Raw genomic sequence first — 18,048 nt, 5'->3', positions numbered from 1 at the left:
CGCCACTTCACCTGCCGAGGGGCTTCGCTGCGTGCCTGCCTCCGCCAGCCCACCCGCTCACCCGTCCTCCGGGACGCGCCCGCCGCGGTCGGCCGGTCTGTCTGTCAGTCTCTGCGTGTATCTGGGAAGTGCTTCTGCTCGAGGTTGATTTCCTCACACTCACGTGGCTCCATGACCCGTTGGCAGGTGTCTGCCAGAGCCCACGCCCCAGCCTGGGTCTGCACAGATCCTGCCCCCAGAACCCCCCAGAGCCATGGGGGTTTTCCTGACCCTCAAAAAAGCCAAGAGGGCCATGGGACCCCTGCAGCACAGGGTGGGCCATGGGATGCTGTAGCAGCCTGGCACACACTCTTGTTAGAAATAGGCAAATTTCTGTAAAAAACATCTTTCTTTTCCTTCTTCGCGGTAATTCCACCCCCCTGGCTCCTCCCCATGCCGGCGCTAATGCGCTCTCTCTCTGGCAGACGTCTTTTTCCAGTCCCAACAAAGACCTCCCAGTGCCGCTGGGCGAGCTCCTGAGCTGGGTCTCCGACATCAGCAGGTCGTGGATGGGCTCGAGGGGAGCCCCAGAGGTGGCAGCTGCTCGGCCGTGCTCACCTGCACAGGTAACACCGACCTCCCCGGTCTGTCCCGGTCCCACAGCAGGTGCGCGGCACTGACGGCCGGGCTTGATGGCTTCATTTCATGGATTGTTCTCCCTGTCTCATCCCATCTTTTCTGTTCGCTTTGTTGTAGCGTGGCTGGATATTCATACCACTTCCCCTCATCGCCGCCGTGGAGCCCGTCCCCCGCCCTGAGGCCGGTGGGACCGCACCTGAGGACACAGGGACGTTCTCCCGCACCCTTTGCACTTGCCAGAGTCCCCTGCCAGAGACTGGGGCCACAGTGGCCGAGCAGCCAGTGGCCCAAGAAGCACCCACAGGGTCACCTGGACCCAACTCGCCCCACACACTCCCTCCTCCCTGGGGATGGCCTCCTGGTGTGGTGTCGGGCTCACTGCGGATCTCCAGAACATCTCCTCCTTCCCCCCTGCTCTCATCTGCCACCTGTAAATCCTGTCATGTTACCCTCCGCCTCTGGTGTCATTATTGCTCTCATGACCCCATTCGGCTTTGCATGAGGTGCCACTGCACGCGGCTCCAGGACAGTCCCCACTCCCAGGGCCCCCCACACCCCAACCATCACTCATCGGGACAGTGGGGGTCCACGGATTACCCAAACACATCTCTTTTTTGGGGAAAAACACTAAACTTGTACATACCACAAAGTGTCTGTAAAAGGAGCAGTGCGGACCCAGGGCTCCCCTGCAAGGGCAGTAAAGGAGAATCCTCTGAAACCAGCCGGCAGCTCTGCGTGGTCTGTTCGCCCCTTGGCCTTGCCACCGTGGCCGTGGGCTCCCATTGCCTCCTGCAGCTTCATGCCACGGGCTCTATGGGCTGCCGCAGGTCGTGGTGAAGTGTGTCGGGGTGCCAGGGGTCTGATCTGGGCCTGGGTGTACCCATGGTGCTGCCAGGCACAGAGCAGGGCCACGGGGTTGTCCCCAGAGCTGCCCCATGCTGGCAGCACAGCTGACACTGCTGTGAGGTCAATGTGGGTGCAGCATTAGACCCCTGGTTTTGGGGAGCGGGTGCTGCTGGTGCCGTGGGGGCTTCGAGCATTGCTTGTACGAGGACAGACCTGTCCCTTCATCAATGGGGCTCTGGACTGGGCAGGGACGCTGTCCTCCATGGCACTGTTCCCACGTGTGCTGCTGCCACTGCCGGTGCTGTGGCCTCTGCCCGGCGTGGGCTGTGCTGTGGGCACTCTCTTTGGGCAGTGGGGGCTGTTGTGGGTGGATGGCAGCGGTCAGCTGTGAGGCTGAGGGGCTTCAGGGGGTTCGGGATGTGATGGCCTGGCAACCGCTGGTAGGACAGCAGCGTTCAGCCTGGCAAACCTGGAGATGTCAGTGCAGCCACTGGCACAGGTGGCTCAAGGGGTCTGTCCAGCCCAGTGAGGCAGGTGCCACTGGGCTCCCTGAGCACAAGAATCATCCCAGAGCAGTGCCAGGAGCCCCAGGCACTGTGCCAGGAGCGCCAGAGCTGTCAGGACCTTGCGGGACCCCTGCGATGTCCAGGGGCTGGTGGGGTCTCAACCGTGCCAGGACCAGCCAAGCATGTCAGCAGCCCCGGGTGGGGCTGGCCGGGACAGATGGCGGTGGCTGGGTAGGACGTTAATTGCTTTGTCCCTCAGCAATTAACCACAGCGTCCGTCTGTCCCCACCGGCAGTGGGATGAGGCCGTTAGGCACAGACAGGCCAGGGGGACTCAGGGGGGTCGCAGGCTGCTGAAGCCATTGGGGGGCTCAGGAGAGGCCCCAGAACAGCAGGACACTCCCCCAGATGACACAAGCTGCTCAGGGCTCTGTCCCACCTGACTGCCCCCCCAGATACTTCCTTGTGTCCCCCAGATGTTCCCTGCTCCCCCAGATATTCCTTGCTTACCTCTCAACTTCCTGACTCATCCCCCAGGGTGAGAAACATCTCCTAAAGCTCATGAGACCACCAAGAGCCCTCTGACCCATGGCCCAGTCCCATGTCATGGCCTGGAAGCCCCTCACCATTCATCCCTCTGACACTGGTGGGGTCCAACTCTGTTTCCCAGTGAGAAAAACCCCTGCTCCCCACATCCATGTGCCAGGGGGGACCCTATTCCCCACACCCCTTCGACCCTGTGCTCCTGGCATGGGGGCCCTCCCTGGTGTGCCTGAGGCAGTGGGATCCCCTCATGGTGGCTGGCAAAGGGGCGCAGGAGGGTGAGGAATGCCCCAGGATCCGGGCTGCCTGCTCCTGGGGTGAGCCAGCCTCTTCCCCTGTCCACTGACACTCTTCATCATCTTGTGTTGCTCTGTGCCACCCCCCTGCCCCACTGATACCCCCTGTCCGTCCCACAGCCCCTTCAGCACCCTGTGCTGGGAGTGACCGCGCCAAGCTCGTCACCATGGAGAACTCCACGCTATTCCCCATTTTAATGCCCTGCATGTCATCCTGCCCGGCTGCTGCGGAGGAGGCTGGAGCTAACCCTCCCCGCCCCCACGAGCTAAACCATCCCTCAGAACCGCGGTGCCTCCCCGGCCGTGGAGGGGTCCCTCGTCCCCCGCCAGCATTTGCCCACCGCCCTTCGGGGCGTGAGTGGCAGCACCGCCCCGTGCTGGCCGTGCTCCGCCGGGTGGGACCTGTCCCGAGCGTGGCCCCGCTGGCACGGAGCAGCTGCCAGCTCCCTGTGCCCACCGCCCCGGGCGCTGCTGGCTCGGCCCCCGCCGCGCCGGGAACGCGCTGTACAGCTCCTCACAAAGCCCGACCGGCCTCTCCCACGCCCTCACCCCTCGCTGGGGCGCTGGACCTCCTCATGGCCAGGGACCCCGAGACCCCCCCGGCCGTGCCGCTGAGGCTCGGCTGTGCCCCGTGTGAAGCGCTGCCGCCTCCGTGCCCCACCGGGCTGAGCCGGGGCCGCTGCCGGCCGGAGCGGTGAATCCCCCGGCCACGGGGCGAGGGGGGATGGTGCTGCCCCAGCGCTGCAGCCGGCACCAGGCAACCCCCAGACCCCAGTCCCAGGGGTGGTGCAGTGCGGGTTCTGCCTCCCTCAGCGGCACCGGGAGCTGCTGCCAGGCAGCTCCAGAGCTGTTTGTTCCGCCTCTCACGCTCCCGGTGCGCGGGCAGCCCGCGGTGTCGGGTCCCCGAGCCGGGGCTGGGGGCGGCTGTGGGACCCTCCCAGGCATGAGGGCACTCAGAGCCCGTTTGGGGTCCGCTGCTCCTCGTGTCTCTTGGCACATCCCGACTGGAGCAGCCGGTGCAGCCGTGCTGGCCCCCTGTCTGGGACGGGCTGGCAGCGACCACTGGAGCTCCAGCTCCATCCCCAGCCCCAGCAGCCCGGGCTGAGCTTGGGCTGGAAGAGCTTTTCCCCGTGCACACGTTATCGTCTGCCCACCTGAGGCAGCATCCTCCACCAGCCTGGTTCCCTGTGCCCAACCTCTGGCAGCAGGGCTGGCATTGTCACACTGCAGTCCTGCCCTGGGATGAGGCCACACAGGATCAGGGACCACCGGCGTGGGGCAGGAGGGCTGTGGGACTACCTGTGGCTGCACTGGAGCTGCCACGACCCCATGAGCCATGGTGGACCCCGCTGTGCCATCCTGCTCCCTCCCTGGACACTGACCTGGCCCTGGGCAGGGGGAAGCAAGGCGCTGCTGGTGGCTTTTCCAGCTGGTGGGTGGCACTGCTGCCAGTGCTGGGGCAGGTGCCCACACTGTGGGTGCGTGGGGTGCCTGGGGCCCTGCTGATGGCATCGTGACAGCAGTGTCTGCTGTGAGCACACGTCCCCAGTGTCCCCGATACGGGACTGAGCCCTGCTGGCACTCCGACCACGAGGAACTGCTGCAGCACCAGCACCCAGCACCTGCCTGATACCTCTTCCAGGGAGTTCCCAGCTGCTGCTGGTGCGGTCCCTGACCAGACCTTGGCTGAGGTTCCTTCTGAGCAGACATACCCCAGGCCCTCCCAGCCCCCTTGTGCTGCAGCTCCTGCTCAGCTGCCGTGTGTCACCTTCCCCAGGTCCATCCATGGCAGCAGTGCCCCATCCCTCCTGCACCACAGGGGTTTTATCTCCCGTTTATCCAGCCCACATTCCCTGGCTGTTTCCCCTGGTACAACATCTTGGAGATGTGGTTGTGTCCTTGCTTAGGTCTTGGGCCCATCACCATCATCGTGGCATCGCTGTGGCTGTGCCCCATTTCCCTCACAGGGGTGTCTCCCCTCCTTGTGCTCAGCCAGGTGACCTGGCTTAATTAATCAGGGTTAGCAACCAGTTAATTACAGTGCTCCCGGGCTGTGGGAGCAGCATCACCCTCAGCCTTTGGGTGCAGGCTTGTTGTGATCCCTGCTGCCAGTCCCACTCTCCACTGGGGCACAAAGCAACTGCTGCCTGTCCATGCCTCGTGTCTGTGCCAGGGCCCTGCTGCTTTGTAGATCTTGTGTTTGCCTGGCATCTTCTCCCATGTGTTGTGGCAAAGGGGCTGCACTTGCAGCACCTGAGGAGCATCTGGTCTGAGCCACCACTGCCCCGTGCCAGAGCAGGGGGTTTTCCATGGGCCAGTTGCTAATTTGTTGCTGGGGGTCAGTTTGCCATGGCTTGGTTTGGGCTCAGCCAGGGGCTGGAGCACGGCTCTGCAGTGCCCAGAGCAGGTGAAGGGACACTGGGGAGCAGAGGCAGCAGGGTGAGATCTGGGAGTGATCCCAGCTGAAAAAGGTTGGGAAATTGAGGTGGGAAATTGAGGTGCACCACAGGAATTCAGAGGAGCTGAAGCCAAGCCCAAACCTGCAGGTGCTGGAACACAGGACAGAGGGGGGATCCTGGCCAGGGGAGCTCTGTCCCAGCTGGTGGGAATGTGCTGTCCCTGGGGAGACACAGCAACGCTCCACACCCCCACGCTGTGGAGCCACGTCCCCTGCCCGTGTGCCAGGACCTGGTGTGCTGTGCCCACCGTGCCTCTGCTCTCCCTGCAGGTGCACCACGCCGCAGGAGACGCCGGGCTCACCGGAGATGGCGTGGAGGGGTCACCGTGGGGCAGGGAGGAGATGGAGAGGTACGGGCACGGCCAGATGGGCCGTGCCGAGAGCCGCGGGCGTGCCCGGGTGTCCCCACCTTGACGGGGGAGCTGCTGAACCCTTCTTGGCAGTCTGGGGTGGGGAGAGAGAGGGCTGGCTGTGCTGGGGAGAGCAGGGTGGGAGTGAGCACAGCCCTGAGCGCAGGTGTGACAGCAAGCCCGGAGTTCAGGGCGGGGACAGTGGCCGTGTCCCCCACAGCCTGGTGTGTCTCTGCTCTCTCCCCAGAGCCTGTCTGCGCTCCGAGCAGAGGCTGGAGGTGCAGGAGCAGCTGCTCGCCCTGCGGCACTGGCTGGACGCCGTAGAGAAGCGGCTGCTGGCACTGCCAGAGCCCGGCACGGCCCTGCAGGTAACGTCCGGCCCTGGGTGGTGACTGGGCCGTGCAGAGCCGGGCAGGACCAGCCCACGTCTGCACCGAGGCTGGTGAGGTCTTGGTCCTTGCAAGGGAGGAGGGCATCTGCCCACAGCTGGCTGGGACACCCCTCAGCTCAGCCCTGAAGCTGTCCGGGTCAGGTCTCTGTGCCCCGCTCCCTCTCCCCAACCTGAGGGTGCTGCTGCCTTGGAGCCCCATGGCCCTGGCAGTCCTTGCAAGGGAGGAGGGCATCTGCCCACAGCTGGCTGGGACACCCCTCAGCTCAGCCCTGAAGCTGTCCGGGTCAGGTCTCTGTGCCCCGCTCCCTCTCCCCAACCCGAGGGTGCTGCTGCCTTGAAGCCCCGTGGCCCTGGCGGTACTCAGGGTGCCACTGCCTTGGAGCCCTGCTGGCCACAGGGCCACCACCTGCACCGTGTCCAGCCACAGCTCGTGGCATTGTCACCCGGGCACGGGGAGAGTGGCCAAACACCAGGGGTGTACAGCCGGGCACAGGAGGTGTGAGGCTGTGCACAGGGGGTTGAGGTTGTGTGAGGGGTGTACAGCCAGGCACAGGGGTGTGTGGCTGTACATGGGGTGTACAGCCGGGCACAGGAGGTGTGAGGCTGTGCACAGAGTGTAGAGCCAGGCACAAGGGGTGTGAGGCTGTGTGAGAGGTGTACAGCCAGGCACAGGAGGTGTACAGCTGGGCACAGGAGGTGTACAGCCGGGCACAGGAGGTTTGAGGCTGTGTGAGGGGTGTAGAGCCAGGCTGCCCACAGCTGGCTGGGACACCCCTCAGCTCAGCCCTGAAGCTGTCCGGGTCAGGTCTCTGTGCCCCGCTCCCTCTCCCCAACCCGAGGGTGCTGCTGCCTTGAAGCCCCGTGGCCCTGGCGGTACTCAGGGTGCCACTGCCTTGGAGCCCTGCTGGCCACAGGGCCACCACCTGCACCGTGTCCAGCCACAGCTCGTGGCATTGTCACCTGGGCACGGGGAGAGTGGCCAAACACCAGGGGTGTACAGCCGGGCACAGGAGGTGTGAGGCTGTGCACAGGGGGTTGAGGTTGTGTGAGGGGTGTACAGCCAGGCACAGGGGCGTGTGGCTGTACATGGGGTGTGCAGCCGGGCACAGGAGGTGTGAGGCTGTGCACAGAGTGTAGAGCCAGGCACAAGGGGTGTGAGGCTGTGTGAGAGGTGTACAGCCAGGCACAGGAGGTGTACAGCTGGGCACAGGAGGTGTACAGGTGTGCACAGGGGTGTGTGTGTCTGTGCACAGGGTGTAGAGCCGGGCACAGGGGTGTGAGGTTGTGTACAGGCGGTGTGAGGCTGTGTGAGGGGTACACAACTGGGCACAGGAGGTGTACAGCTGGGCACAGGAGGTGTACAGCCGGGCACAGGAGGTGAGTGGCTGTGTGAGGGGTGTACAGCCAGGCACAGAGGGTGTACAGCTGGGCACAGGAGGTGTACAGCCGGGCACAGGAGGTGAGTGGCTGTGTGAGGGGTGTACAGCCAGGCACAGAGGGTGTACAGCTGGGCACAGGAGGTGTACAGCCGGGCACAGGAGGTGAGTGGCTGTGTGAGGGGTGTACAGCCAGGCACAGAGGGTGTACAGCTGGGCACAGGAGGTGTACAGGTGTGCACAGGGGTGTGTGTGTCTGTGCACAGGGTGTAGAGCCGGGCACAGGGGTGTGAGGTTGTGTACAGGCGGTGTGAGGCTGTGTGAGGGGTACACAACTGGGCACAGGAGGTGTACAGCTGGGCACAGGAAGTGTGAGGCTGTGCACAGGGTGTAGAGCTGGGTACAGGGAGTGTGAGGCTGTGTGAGGGGTGTACAGCCGGGCACAGGGGGTGTACAGCTGGGCAGAGGAGGTGTACAGCTGGGCACAGGGAGTGTGCAGGTGTGCACAGGGGATGTGAGGGGTGTAGAGCCAGGCACAGGAGGTGAGTGGCTGTGTGAGGGGTGTACAGCCAGGCACAGAGGGTGTACAGCTGGGCACAGGAGGTGTACAGCCGGGCACAGGAGGTGAGTGGCTGTGTGAGGGGTGTACAGCCAGGCACAGGAAGTGTGCAGGTGTGCACAGGGGGTGTGAGGCTGTGCACAGTGTGTACAGCCAGGCACAGGGGTGTGATGCTGTGTGAGGGGTGTACAGCTGTGCACAGGGGGTGTGCGGCTGTGCATGGGGTGTACAGCCAGGCACAGGGAGTGTGAGGCTGTGTGAGGGGTGTACAGCCACAGACAGGGGGTTGAGGCTGTGTGAGGGGTGTACAGCTGGGCACAGGAGGTGTGTGGCTGTGCACAGGGGGTGTGCGGGTGTGCATGGGGTGTACAGCCAGGCACAGAGGGTGTACAGCCAGGCACAGGGAGTGTGAGGCTGTGTGAGGGGTGTACAGCCAGGCACAGGGGCTGTGCCCCTGCCAGGGCAGGTCGGGTGTGTGCCCCGCACTGCCTGCGAGGCCGTGCGCTGCCGTGCCCCTTGCCCAGGCGTGGAGCCGCAGCGGGAGCAGCGCAGTGGGGGCTGCCGGCAGCCCCCTCCTCGCCGCCCCTCGCCGGCTCCTTTTGTTCCAGGCCTGGCCGGCACACGGGCTCCCTCGGCACACATGACGGCACAAACTGAAAGGGCCATTCATCCCGGCCCCGGCGCAGACAAAGCCGAGGCCGCACAGAAACCCACCCGGCTCCCGGGATCTGAGGCTGTGGATTCCAGCCGACCGCTCCCGCCCGGTGCCCCGCGCCGGGCTCCCCTGCCCGGGGCACCCGTGCCACCCCGAGCCCGGTACCTGGGGCTGCGGAGCGTGCCGGGCGAGCTGCCGGCGGGCGTGCGGGACGGAGGTGGCGAGTGGCTCTGGGGGAAGAGCTGGATCCTCACCCCCGGCCCAGCCTCTGCCCCGCTGGGCGCTGAGGGGTGCCTGGAGTGCCGCGGGGCTCAGAGCCCGCTGGGTGCCCAGCACCTCGGTGCCAGCAGCGGAAGGCTCCAGAGCCGTGTGGGGAGCACGATGCCGAGCGGCTGCAGGACGGTGCGGAGCCACCGAGGCCCTGGCAGATGCTAATTCCCGGCAGCGTCTCTGGCAGCAGACAAAGCCCCCGGCCCCGCCGCCCGCCGCTCCCAGGAGACCCCAGGGAGCCCCATCCATCAGCGTGGCCGACGCGCCTGCAGCGGCCCCCCGGCTCCCGGGGCCCAGCAAGGGGCACCCATGCGGCTCTGGGGGGCAGGATCCAGCCCTGGGGGGCTCTCAGTGGCTGGGAGGCTGAGCCAGGGCAGGATGGGGACGGGGCTCACACCACGGGCAGGAGCAGCCCCCGGCTGGGCACCTCCGGCTGCCCCCTGGTCCCTCCAGCACCCAGGGTGGCAGCGAGGGGGTTCTGGAGACCCAGGGTGGGCTTCAGTTTAGCATCTTAGCAGCCCGGCCTGCTCCCCCCGCCAAACCCAGCCCAGCCCAGCCCTGCTCCACTGAACCCCCCGGGCCCCTGGCTGAGGGGTCCCCGCACCCATAGAGCCCCAGGGAGCGGGGCCAAGCCCCTCAGTGGCCACAGCAGCCGCTGCCCGGGGGGACAGAGCTAGGGTGGGGGCTGCAACCGCCGAGCGGGAGGGGCCGTGGGGCTGTGGCACCGTGGGGCTGTGACACCGTGGGGCTGTGCTGTCCTGGGGCTCGGTGCGAGGCAGCACAGCCGGGGTTGGGTCCGGCGCAGGTGCCGGTGCCGGTGTCGGTGTGGTTGCCGGTACCGGAGCAGGTGCCGGTGCAGGTGCAGGGCAGCAGCAGGTGCCGGTGAGAGCGCGGTGCCGGAGCAGGTGCCGGTGTTAGTGCCGGTGCTGGTGTCGGCACAGGTGCCGGGGCCACTGCGAGGTGCGGGCAGTCGCCCCCCCGGGCGGCGCGGGGCGGGCGGTGGGCCGGCACCGCCCCTCCCCCGCGGGATGGCTGCGGGGCCCCGGGGGTTTCCCCGGTAACGGCGGCGATCGGCTCCCGGAGGGTTAAAGGGGGGCGGCGGTGTGTCCGGGGTCAGTCCAGCCTCGCCGGGCCGCTGCCGGTGCGGGGCTCTCCGCCCGGTGCCCCCCGCGCTCCTCCCGAGCCGCGGGCGCGCCGCACAAAGGCGGCGGGGCCGGGGCGGCGGTAACGGGGACCGGCTCTCCCCCCGCTGCCTCCGCCCCGCTCCCCCGCACAGGCCGGGCCCCCCCGGAGCGGTAACGGCGGCGGCGGCGCCCCCGGCCCGGCCCCATGGACGCCCGGAGTCGCCGAGGGGTGAGTGCGGGGCGGGGGCTCTCCGGGGCGGCGGCGTGCGCGGGGCCGGGCGGGGTCCGTGTCCCGCAGCCCCCCGGGGCGGGGGGCGCGGGCCGGGGTCTCCCCAGGTCACCCCGCACCGTGGCCCACCCACCCGCGCAGCCCCCAGACAGGCGGAGGGGTGAGGGGGGGTCGCGGTGGGGTGGGAGCGTGATGCCCCGCGGGGCTGCACCCACCAGGGTGGCGCGTCGGGACCCCCCCGTGGGTGCGTGTGGCGTGACCGCGCACGGGGGTAGTGCCCCACGGCGTGTTGGGCCGAGCTGGGGGGCTCAGGGTACCCACGGTAGCCCGGTACCCACGCCAGGGGCACGGCCACGGTGGGTGCGTGCTCCCCACGCGTGTGCGGGGCTGCTACAGGTGTGTTTCATGTCACGGCTGGTGCAGGCGTGGGGGTCCTGCCGCGGATCCCCTCACCCTGAGCAGGGGTGCGAGCTTGGGGTGTGCCTGTGGGGGGGTGTGCACACTGTGGGAGGGAGTGAGTGAGTGAGTGTGTTTGCACACGTGTGTGGCGTGTGCGTGTGTTTGCACACGTGTGTTTGTGTGTACACACGTGCGCAGGGGCGTGTGCCCGGGGCCGGGGGTGAGGCCGGGGGTAGCAGCACTGGGGGGGGGGGGGGGGGGGGCGGCGGGGGGAGGGTCTTGCCGGGTCACGCCGGGGATTTATGGCTGCGGCAGGGCTGGCAGGCTGGGGAGGCCACCTGCCCGTCCCCCGCTTGGTGCCCCCGTCCCCCCGGGCAGATGCTCCTCTCTCGCGGCTCCTCGTTAATCCAACGGCACAGGGCGATGCCGGGCGGGAGCATCTGCCTCTCCCCAGTGCCTGGCGCTGCTGCCACTGCCGCGACGCATAGGACAGGCACCCTGCGCACTGCCAGGGGTCCCTCAGGGTCCCCTCCCTCTGCCAGGCCCCAGTGACGGCCAGTGTCCCATCTCGCTGTCGCAGTACCCTGGATTTTGGCAGTCCTTTACTGGGGGGGCCAGGACCCTCAAGACCGGAGCGCGAGGTCAGGCAGCGCCGTGGAGTGAGGGGGTCGAGCCCAGCACAGCCCGGCGGCACCTGGGGGTCCCGCGGTGGCCCCGGTAACGCGCATCCCCTGGCTCGTTGCAGGCCGGGATTTGAGGCGGGGGCTCGGCGCCCGCGCCATGGGGAACTCGGTGAGTCGGCCCAGCTGCCTGGGCGAGAAGAGCCGGCGGCCGGAGGAGCTCCTGAGGGAGCCGGGGCTGGACGCGGGGCAGCCATCCGCAGGAGGCATCGCGGAGGCCTGGCCCGAGCCGCTGGAGAAGGCGCCGGTGCCGGTGGAGAATGGCTGGAGCCCGGTGCCCGGCGCCGCGCGGAGCCGGCCGGGCAGCCCGGTGCTGAGGCGCAGCCAGTCCGAGGTGGCGGTGCAGAACGGGGGTGCAGCTGCGGTGAGGGGGCAGGTGGGGGGCGCAGCCTGGACGCCCCCCCGGGCCAGCGTTCCCCGCGGCACCTGGTCCTGGAAACCCGTCACCACCCGGGAGGTGACGGAGGTGACGGAGGTGACCGAGACCATCGTGACAGAGATCGTGGAGGTGACCGAGTACCCGGCGGGTGAGAAGGGTGGCGAGCCCGTGGTCACCCGGACGGTCACCGTGCTGACGGAGTGCGTGGGGGAGCTCACTGCTGCTGGCTGCGCCGGACTCACGGACGCCACCGAGGTGACTGACGGACGGAGAGCCTTGCTGGGAGGACCCTGTGCCACAGGGCTGCCCTCCAGCATGGTTTTCTCCACAGTGAGCCTTGAACTTGGGCTCGTGTGGAGTCGCTGTCTGTGCCCTGGTGTGGGCTGGGCCGGTGGCACCGCTCCTGCTGGGCGCCCAGCCTGGTGCTCTAGGACAGGGAGCTCCCTTCCCTCAGCTCTGCCTGGAGGGGCCGTGGGTCCGGAGGGATCCAAACGGCACCGGGTGTGCAGCCCCTGCCTTGGGATGCCCTGCAAAGAATGCCAGGCAGGACCCCAGGGGCTGGACAGGGTCCCAGTGTCACCAGTGTCACGTCAGGCAGAGGGCATAGTGTGGGGGCTGCTGCCCAGCCCCGTGGCTGCCCTCCACCTGCCCACACGGGCGGCTCAGCCACCTCTCCCCACAGGTGTCCTCACGGGCTGTCCCCGTCCCAGAGGAGGCAGCGGAGCGGGGCCAGGAGACGCTGGAGCGGCTGCTGGCCTGGGTGGCCGACATGGAGGAGTTGGTGAGCAACCAGAAGCTGCCGTCAGCGGAGGCGAAGGTGGTGAAGGCGCAGCTGGAGGAGCAGAAGGTCAGCAGGGCCAGCCGGCGTGTCCCGCCCACGCGTGCCCCGTGCTGGGATTAGGGGGCCGGGGTCTGAGCCCAGGGCTGTGCCGAGGTGGGAGGGGTGCACAGGAGTCCCCAGCGTGGTGTCCCCTGTCCCTGCAGCTCCTGAAGCGCCTGCTGGAGGAACGGAGGCCGCGTGTGGAGCTCGTCCTGCAGGACAAACTGACGGCACAGGGCTCGGGCACAGCCGAGGGCAGTGCCGACCTCTTCAGCCTCGGGGAGAGGTGGGACAAGCTGATGCAGGAGGCTGAAGCCAGGTGGGTCAGGGGCCAGGCCCTCATCCCTGGACTGCATCCCCACCCCGCTGGCACAGGCTCTGCCCTCTGGTGTCCCCCACACAGAGTCTCTGTGACACCCTGATGTCCCTGTGCTCTGCTCCACTGGCACTGGGGTCACCATGATGGAGGGACTGTCCCCATCACATGTGCTGGGGCTGCACAGGAGCCAAGTGGCATGGGCACCCTGGGTGTGGGGGAGAGGGGGCTTTGCTGGCCCAGGGACTGTCACTGCCCAGCTCACCCAGCCTCCCCACACAGGTACAGCTGCCTGGAGCGGATCCTGCCGGCAGCCCAGGGCTTCCAGGAGGCCGTGGACGCCTTCCAGGAGTGGCTCAGTGCCACAGAGCGGCAGCTGGCCCAGCTCTGGCGTGCTGATGGCTGTGTTGGCCGCGTGCAGGATGCCCACCAGCAGACCCAGGTGGGCACAGGTTGGGCACTGGGTGGGCACAGGGTGGACACGGGCACCTGTGTCATCACTGGTCACTGCTGCAGGCCCTCTGTGAGGAGATCCGTGGGCGGCTGGGAGAGCTGGATGGCGCCCTGGAGAGCGGGCAGCGTGTCCTGGAGCTGGTGACAGGTGAGTGGCAATGGCTGGGAGTGGTGGCCACAGGGTCAGGACCACAGGACTTGGGATGGGATGAGCACAGACAGCAGCCCTGGGAGTCGTGGCGTGGTGAGAGGGAGGAGAGAGCATCCCAGGGGATGCAGAGGGGATGGGGCAGAGCCTGTGGGTCAGAGCTGTGGTGGGACAGGGTTCAATGGCGAGGTGGGTCTTGCTGGCAGAGGGATGAGAGGCCAGAGCTGGGTCTGGGAGCAGGAGGAGCAGGGGTAGGAGAGGGGAAATGTCAGGACAGAGTGATTGTCACATGGCTGGAAGCTGTTGGTGTGGCCAGTTCCACGTCCAGGGGTGCCAGTGCGGTGGCACTGATGGCGGTGTCACGCTGCCACAGGGGAGGAGGCCCAGCTGACACAGGAGAAGATGGAGTCACTGAGGATGCGGTACCTCATCGCGGGCCAGAGCAGCGCTGACACCGCTCACCGGCTGGGACAGACCCTGGAGGCCTCGTCTCACCTGGGCACGGCCCCTGAGGACCTGGCACTGTGGCTGAGCCGCATGGAGAAGGAGCTGGGCGAGCGGGAGAGCCAGCAGGATGGCCAGGAGCCCTCAGTCACTGCCAGTGACAGGGAGAAGGTGTGGGACACTGGCCTCCCCGAGCCCCTCACCATTCCCAGCGTGGGTCCTGGTGCATTCACACCCTCCCTGGCTGACGTCTGTCTGTCTGCTGCAGTTTGAGCAGGTCCTGGAGTCCCAGCTCAGCCGTGTGGCCGGGCTGGGTGAGCGGCTGGAGGAGATCGGCCGCGTGCAGCTGGATGCTGAGGCTCTCCGCTCGCAGCTCTCTGAGCAGAAGGTGGGTCTGCAGTGGTGCACAGGGGTCCCGCGGGCACTGACTTGGCATCCCCATCCCGCCGGCTCCTGCCAGGACCTGGCACCCACCTGTGGCTCCATTCCAGCTGCTCTCCGCCGAGATCCTGCATTGCCGGGGCCTGGTTGAGCGTCTGCTGGGGTTCTCGGAGCCGCTGCTGCGCTGCTGCCCCGAGCCCCTGCAGGAGCGCCTTCAGGTGAGCTGGGAGGGTGCCAGGGGGACACTGCCAGCACCCAGGGATGGCTGTGCCCTGTGTCCCTGGCCAGGCAGTGACTCCCCGTCCCCGCAGCCGTCGGTGCAGGCGCTGCGGGAACGCACGGAGCAGCTGTCCCTGCGCAGTGGCGCCTGTGCCGTGCAGCTGGAGCACGCCCAGACCCTGCTCACCCAGTTCTCCGAGGCCCTCGAGGAGCTGCTGCCCTGGCTGGAGGAGACGCAGGCCCTGGGGGTGCAGCTCTCGCCCAACGCCATCAGCTACGAGGCCTTCAAGGAGCAGCAGGCGCTGCTGCAGGTGTGGGCAGGGGCAAAAGGGACTCGCTCAGCCACCCCAAGGTGGGAGTGGAGACATGACGGGATGGGGGTGGAACTGCCATGGGGACCATCAGGCTGGGACACCCAGCGAACAGGAGTCCTCCAGGAGCAGCACCAGGGGCACCCCGTGGGGTGAATCCCAGGGGGCACATCCCACCCCAATGCACCCCCACGGCTCTTCCCCGCTGCCAGAGCCTGCGGGAGGCCATCGCCGAGCACCGGCCACTGGTGGGGAAGCTGCAGCGCGTGTCAGCACAGCTGCTGGAGCTGAGCCCCGAGCAGGGAGCCCCATTCCAGCGGCACTGGCAGGAGGTGGAGGAGCAGTACGGCCACATCCGCGAGCGCGTGCGCCAGGCAGCGGCTCTGCTGGAGGATGCCCTGCCGCGATACAGCCAGGTATGAGGCTGGCACTGCCCTGGTGGGGCATCCCCGGGGCCGTACCGTGGAGTCACCGGGCTGGTCCGCAGCTGTCGGAGCGCATGGATCTGCTGCTGGAGTGCCTGGAGCGGCTGCAGAGCCGGCTGCAGAGCCAGCCCCCCGTCCGCGGCGACGCGGCGCACTTGAGGGAGCAGATCCGGGAGAACAGCCTGGCCCTGGGCGAGCTGGAGAAGCTCGGGGTGGCCCTGGAGGGCATCAGTGCACAGGGCGAGGAGCTGCTGGCCACCGTGCAGGCGGTCAGCTCCGAGGCCGCGGACAGAGGTACCGGCACGGAGGGGTGGGCACGGCCAGGCTGGCAGGCGATCCGTGTCCCTGTCAGGGCCGTGTGGGGCTGCTGGGGCCTTCACAGCCCCCTGATCCCTGACCCGCTGTGCCCCACAGGGATCCAGGAGCGCATGGCGCAGCTGCTGGCACAGTGGGGCTGCCTGCGCGGCCGCTGCCAGGAGCAGGAGCGCTGGCTTCGGGAGCTGCTGGCGCTGGCCGAGCGCTTCTGGCACGGCCTGTCCGAGCTGGCCGTGGCGCTCAGTGACACCCAGCAGCTGGTGCTGGGGCTGGAGGAGGCCGGCGGCGAGCCCGAGGCCATCCGCACGCGGCTGCGCACCATGCAGGTGCGGCGGGGCAGGGCCTTGGTGGGCAGTGCCCTGGGCAGCCCCTGGTGTGGGCAGTGCCCTGGGCAGCCCCTGGCGTGGGCAGTGCCCTGGGCAGCCCCCGGTGTGGGCAGTGCCCTGGGCAGCCCCTGGTGTGGGCAGTGCCCTGGGCAGCCCCTGGCGTGGGCAGTGCCCTGGGCAGCCCCCGGTGTGGGCAGTGCCCTGGGCAGCCCCTGGTGTGGGCAGTGCCCTGGGCAGCCCCTGGTGTGGGCAGTGCCCTGGGCAGCCCCCGGTGTGGGCAGCCCTGAGCCCCGTGCCCTGCACAGGCACTCCGGGAGGAGATCGACGCGCTGCAGGGTGAGCTGGACACGCTGGGCAGCCTGGGAGTGGAGCTGATGGCATCCTGCGGGGACCCCGACAAGCCCGATGTCACCAAGAGCCTGGATGATGTGAGCGTCCCTGGGGCTGTGTTCAGGGAGGGACACATCCTGGGGGTGTGGGGATGCTGCCTGTGGGGGTGGCGTGTCCCCGATCCCCTGCACCCCAGACTCCCACACAACTCCTCTGGTGTCTCCAGGCCTGGGTGTCCCTGTGGTGCCACCCCTGTGCCCCGGCCACCTCCCTGGCACTAGTGACCTGCTCACCCTGTCCCCCCGCGGCACTGCTGACCCCCGTGCCCTGTCCACCCTGTCCCCCACATCCCGTCCCCCTGCGCCACCACTGACCCCCGTGCCCGGCCGCAGCTCTACTCCTCCTGGCACAGCCTGAGCCGCGTGTGGACGGAGCGGAACGGGCGCCTCGAGGAGCAGCTCCAGGCCGCCCTCAGCTACCAGGACACCATGCAGGTGGGTGCAGGGACCCTCAGGCATTTCCCCCACGGCAGATCCCCCTCCTGTCCCGCTCAGGGCTCTGAGGGACCATGGGGCCATCATGGGGCCCCCCAACCCCGCGTGCTCCCTGTCCCCAGCGGCTGCTGGAGTGGCTGGACGCCGCCGAGCTGCGCATCGCCGAGGAGTTCCTGGTGGGCGGGGACCTGGACATGGTGCAGCAGCAGCTGGCAGAGCTCAAGGTACCGTGATGTGCCGTGCCAAACCGTGCTGTGCCAGGCCGGGCTGTGCCACACCAAACTGTGCTGTGCCATGCCAAACCGTGCTGTGCTGGGCTGTGCTGGGCTGCACCAAACCGTGCTGTGCCATGCCAAACCATGCTGTGCCATGCCATGCCATGCCATGCCCTGATCCCATGGGGCCAGCAGGAGCAGGGAGGGCAGTGGTGGCACGGGTTGGGCAGTGCCGGTGCCCCAGTGTTCTGGGTAGCCCAGTCCTGCCTGGCGTGGCCCAGCCCTGTCCCCCACGAGTCCCTGAGGGCGCTGGGCACCCCCAGAGGAGCAGCTCAGGGCCCGGGTGCCCGTGCTGCGCCGCGGGGTCAGGCGGACCCTGCCACCAGCCAGTGCCACCCGCAGGAGTTCAAGCGGGAGCTGTACCAGTGCAAGGTGGATGTGGAGAGCCTGCGGCACCAGGGGGGCGCGGGGCACGGGGACCCCCCGGCCGCGCTCAGCGACTTCCGCCAGCGCTGGGACCACCTGGAGGAGGAGATCGTCAGCCGCCAGGTGGGGAGGGGGCACGGGGGGCACAGGGCACGGCTGGCAGGACAGGCGGGGTGCCATGAGTGTGCTGGGTGGGCACGTCCTCTGCTGCTGGGTCAGCGTGGGGGGTTCCAAGTGGGCACTGGGTGGGCAGTGGTGAGTGCCCAGGGCCGGGTGGGCATTGGGTGGGCACTGGCTGGTGCCCAGGGCCTTGTGGGCACTGAGTGGGTTCAAAGGGCTGTGTGGACATTGGGTGGGCACTGGGTGGGTGCACAGGGCTGGGTGGGCACTGGGTGGGTGCCCGGGACTCTATGGGCACTGGGTGGGCACTGGGTGGCTGCTCAGGGCCATGTGGGCACTGGGTGGGTGCCTGGGGCTGTGTGGGCATGGGGTGGGCACTGGGTGGGTGCTGGGTGCTTTGTGGGTGCCCAGGGCTGCGTGGGTTCTGGGTGGGTTCCCGGGGCTGGGTGGGCACTGGTTGGGCACTGGATGGGTTCACAGGGTTGTGTGGACATTGGGTGGGCACTGGGTGGATGCACAGGGCTGTGTGGACACTGTGTAGGCATTGGGTGGGTGCCCAGGGCCGTGTGCGCACTGGGTGGGCACTAGGTGGGCACTGGGTGGGTGCCAGGTGCTCTATGGGTGTTG

General features: G+C 68.1%; 1 protein-coding gene across 1 annotated transcript in view; it reads left to right on the top strand.

Annotated features, from left to right (window-relative positions):
• The window catches only part of PLEC (plectin), a 95,568-nt gene that overhangs the window by 59,535 nt on the left and 17,985 nt on the right, over window positions 1–18,048 (top strand). Inside the window, exons 43-60 of the mRNA XM_039710855.1 lie at window positions 465–605; window positions 5,537–5,616; window positions 5,864–5,984; window positions 12,361–12,525; window positions 12,663–12,817; window positions 13,097–13,256; window positions 13,331–13,415; window positions 13,789–14,030; window positions 14,128–14,247; window positions 14,351–14,458; window positions 14,552–14,770; window positions 14,983–15,186; window positions 15,258–15,489; window positions 15,610–15,836; window positions 16,142–16,264; window positions 16,559–16,660; window positions 16,783–16,884; window positions 17,278–17,424. Of these exons, the coding sequence (XP_039566789.1) occupies window positions 465–605; window positions 5,537–5,616; window positions 5,864–5,984; window positions 12,361–12,525; window positions 12,663–12,817; window positions 13,097–13,256; window positions 13,331–13,415; window positions 13,789–14,030; window positions 14,128–14,247; window positions 14,351–14,458; window positions 14,552–14,770; window positions 14,983–15,186; window positions 15,258–15,489; window positions 15,610–15,836; window positions 16,142–16,264; window positions 16,559–16,660; window positions 16,783–16,884; window positions 17,278–17,424 (2,733 nt within the window). The remainder of the gene's footprint in view (window positions 1–464; window positions 606–5,536; window positions 5,617–5,863; window positions 5,985–12,360; window positions 12,526–12,662; window positions 12,818–13,096; window positions 13,257–13,330; window positions 13,416–13,788; window positions 14,031–14,127; window positions 14,248–14,350; window positions 14,459–14,551; window positions 14,771–14,982; window positions 15,187–15,257; window positions 15,490–15,609; window positions 15,837–16,141; window positions 16,265–16,558; window positions 16,661–16,782; window positions 16,885–17,277; window positions 17,425–18,048) is intronic.

The sequence above is a fragment of the Passer montanus genome, unplaced genomic scaffold (genome assembly GCF_014805655.1).
Source record: "Passer montanus isolate IOZ18808 unplaced genomic scaffold, ASM1480565v1 scaffold233, whole genome shotgun sequence".
In the NCBI taxonomy this organism is placed as follows: Eukaryota; Metazoa; Chordata; class Aves; order Passeriformes; family Passeridae; genus Passer; species Passer montanus.
This window is presented reverse-complemented; position numbering and strand designations above follow the sequence as displayed.